We start from the raw sequence: 3,242 nt of genomic DNA on the forward strand, positions 1-3,242 counted from the left end.
AAATTGTTCCATTGAGATATTTCTGGACAGAATAGGAACAAGTCTGATTGCTATCACCTTTGCAATAATTTTATAAATGCAATTGCAAAGTGAAATAGGCCTAAAATCTTCAAAGGACTCCGGATCATCTTTCTTTGGAATAAGAGTGATAAATGTTGAATTAAGAGGTTTATAAATTTCTCCTTTCCGTCTTGACTCTTCCACAACTTCAGTGATAATTGTGGAAAAATCTTGTGTTTTCATCTCCTGCTTTGAGCCAAATAGCTCTGCTTTTTAATCTCCATTCCTCTTCCTTTGCCAAAAGGATCTGGTTTTGAGATTTTTCTAAAGATAGTATGCGGTCTTTTGAAGACTGAGAAGAATACCCATCCGATTCCACGCTTTCCAGAGACTTCAGCTCCTCACTAATTTTAGTCAATTCTTCATTTTGTTTTATCTGTCTTTCTTTTGCCCAAGACTTGGTCGCTGACTTAAGACGTTTCAGATTTTCCATGAATAGGAAGCTCTTACTTTCAGTGGCATTCCTGTCAGCGTGAATCCAAGTAGATTTGAAAAGGTTATTAAAAGAGGGTTCTTGCAGCCATGTGGAGTTAAATTTAAAAGGGGCAGGGGGCTTAGGAGGGGGAAAAGATAGGTCCAAAAAAACCGGGAAATGGTCAGAATTTCCAACCTCCTCAACCCAATGCCGAAACAGTGGCACTCTTCTGATGAGACCCTCTGAGATCAGAAAGCGATCCAGCCTTTTAGCAATCCTATCCTCCCCAATTCTCCTATTCCTCCAAGTAGGCTTTAGATTAATCGGGGAAGGATCAATAAGATTATGGTCAGAAATGATTTTATAAAAAAAGTCCGACAGCGGGTCCTCCCTGGCAGAGGGTCCCCAGGCTTCCGCTCTGCCCAAGGAAAAGTTTAAATCACCACCCACCACCATCAGGGGCGATTTCATCAAAGATTTGGCAAACAAATCCAACCAGAAAACCTCCCTTCCTTGACATGGGCCATATATATTTACAATTTGGAAGGAAGAAGGAAAATCTGGTGAAATTATTTCCATTCCCATAACATTTTTCAGACCCCACAGATTTAAACATTTTATCCTGCCCTCTCTGTAACCAATGGCGAGGCCTCCTGAATGGCCAGAAGAATCTATAGCATGAAAGGACCAACCAGGCATCAGAGATTTTAGACATGTTTCTACCTCGGAGCCTTTTCCCAAAGTCTCTTGAAGGAAAATGATGTCAGAGTTTGATTTATGAAGCCACTCTTTTAGAGCCAGTTTTTTAGGTTTACTAGCCAAACCTCGGCAATTCCAGGAAGACATAATCATTTTTTAACAGGTTCGGGGGTCTGCACTGCTCTAAGTACCCCTGGAATTGAAAATTGCTTCCCATCCGCCACATCTATTTTTGCTTTAAGTTTTGCTTTTGATAGGTCGGATTTTCTGCCACGTTTTCCCCTCTGATGACCAAGTGAAGGATAATGGCCAAGACCACTACAAGCCTCGGACTGATCATGCTTAATCCCCATCGACCTAAGGTTATATGGGCATGGAACATTTTGAGCCGGGGGCGTGAGAGGAGGCCATGTTTGTGCACATTTGAGGTCAGGAAACGGGAGCTCCCCTGAAAGGGACTCAGGGTCATAGGGAGATGCTTCAGAGACTACCCCGCCCGACTGGTTTGCAAGGGGAGGAAATGATGTTGTTTGAATATCATGCGGAAGTAAGTTGGACTGATCGAGATCTTGTGATGAGAGATTGTGAGGAATCGTGCATTTACCCGTGGCCTCTTCGCTGGGCAATGGTTGAGCAGGCGGTATGTTCTGTTCGGCCTCCACCGCAGCATCCACCGACTGCAGCTCTACCACATGTGAAACTTCAGGGCTCTGATGGTCGGCAACTGCTTCCTCGGGCCGAGCATCCCCAGAGACCTGCTCCCTTCCGTTCTGCGGCATCGGATCTTCCTTTTCCTGAGAATCATGGTGCTGAATGTTTCTTGTTTCTCTGTAAAATGCCGTTCTTCTAAAGCGCCTCCGCCTTCTAAGCAGTGGACAGTGGTTTGCAAGATGACCATAGTCATGACAGATATGACATCGAAACGGCAAATGCTCATAATCAAGAATTTGCTCGAATACATAATCCTTATATTGGAGAGGAATTGTTTTGGCCAAACCTTTGCTCAGATCAAGGTTTGTCAAGATGCGTGCAGTACCCATAGCCTTTGTCTCTATAAATGACATATCCGCCTCCAGGAATGTACCCAGGGTATTCCCGATTGATTGGAAGACCGCCTCTGTCCAGAGGAAAAAAGGGAGGCCCGGCGCCCTCACCCAAACAGGGAACACTTCGGTACTTTCCTTGATGGCATCGAACAGTGGAGTCCAACGTTTTAACAGGACTGGTATCTTCCCAATAAACCAGTTTTTGCCCAAAACCCAATCCGCTGCTGCCTTCTCTTCGAATCTTAACATGAACCAGCCTTTTACCAGGCTCCGAGCTTCAAAACGTAAGGGACTCCCGTTATTAAACCTTTCTTCCCCCCAAGACTGGAGATCCGCTGGTGTAAATTTCTTACCCCTGGCTCTGCCAACAATGGTGCAATCAGCCACCTCTAATGTTTCCTCTATCGATACTTCCATGCCTAACACCAGATTTTTCCTCAGCTCAAAAGTCCCTATCTGCTTTGGTGTTTTCCTCTTGCCTCCTATTATCTTCGGATCCTCATCAGAAGTCCCAATGACCCCAGGGGATTCTGTCCTTACAAAACCCTCTTTGGAAGTTCCCACAGGAGAGGCAATCCCCGAATGGGGCTGCTGAAAGTTAGTCGGACCACCTACGAAAAAACCTTGGGCACTTTTTCCACTGGAAAGGTCCTCACCGGTTCTCGTACCTCCTTCCCCAGCACCCAAAAACTCCTCGCAATCCCCAGGAAGAGAAACCCTTGTGGCACGAGTATCTTTTGGAAGTGAAACCCTAGTGAGAGGGGGGACACCACCATCCGAAAATCCTTGAAAAGAACCAGAAAACCGACCAAGGGTTTCTGAAACCCCAAATCCGGCAGATGATGGATTCCATGTTACCACTGATTTGCCCTTGTGGCCCGCCGCTGTGAATCCTGATTCCGGCCCTTTCGCCGCTGCATTCTCATAAGCTCGGACATGTACATCCTGCTCATGGACCTGGACATTTTCAGAAGCTGTTACCTCACCTTGATGCAGAAATGGTGGAAGAACCGCCGATTGTT

General features: G+C 45.7%; 1 protein-coding gene across 1 annotated transcript; it reads right to left on the reverse strand.

Annotated features, from left to right (window-relative positions):
* Positions 1 to 208: 208 nt before the first annotated feature.
* LOC149224251 (uncharacterized) lies at positions 209 to 1,327 on the reverse strand. Its single transcript, XM_089388131.1, has one exon. It carries the CDS (start codon positions 1,325 to 1,327, stop codon positions 209 to 211), a length of 1,119 nt encoding a protein of 372 aa, XP_089244257.1.
* Positions 1,328 to 3,242: the final 1,915 nt, after the last annotated feature.

Source organism: Pinus tabuliformis, chromosome Q, assembly GCF_031772625.1.
Source record: "Pinus tabuliformis cultivar Carrire ecotype Pingquan chromosome Q, CPIR1, whole genome shotgun sequence".
In the NCBI taxonomy this organism is placed as follows: domain Eukaryota; kingdom Viridiplantae; phylum Streptophyta; class Pinopsida; order Pinales; family Pinaceae; genus Pinus; species Pinus tabuliformis.

Bases quoted from the DNA above. Each gene is read 5' to 3' on its own strand.
- LOC149224251 (XM_089388131.1), bottom strand. From the start codon at position 1,327: ATGATTATGTCTTCCTGGAATTGCCGAGGTTTGGCTAGTAAACCTAAA.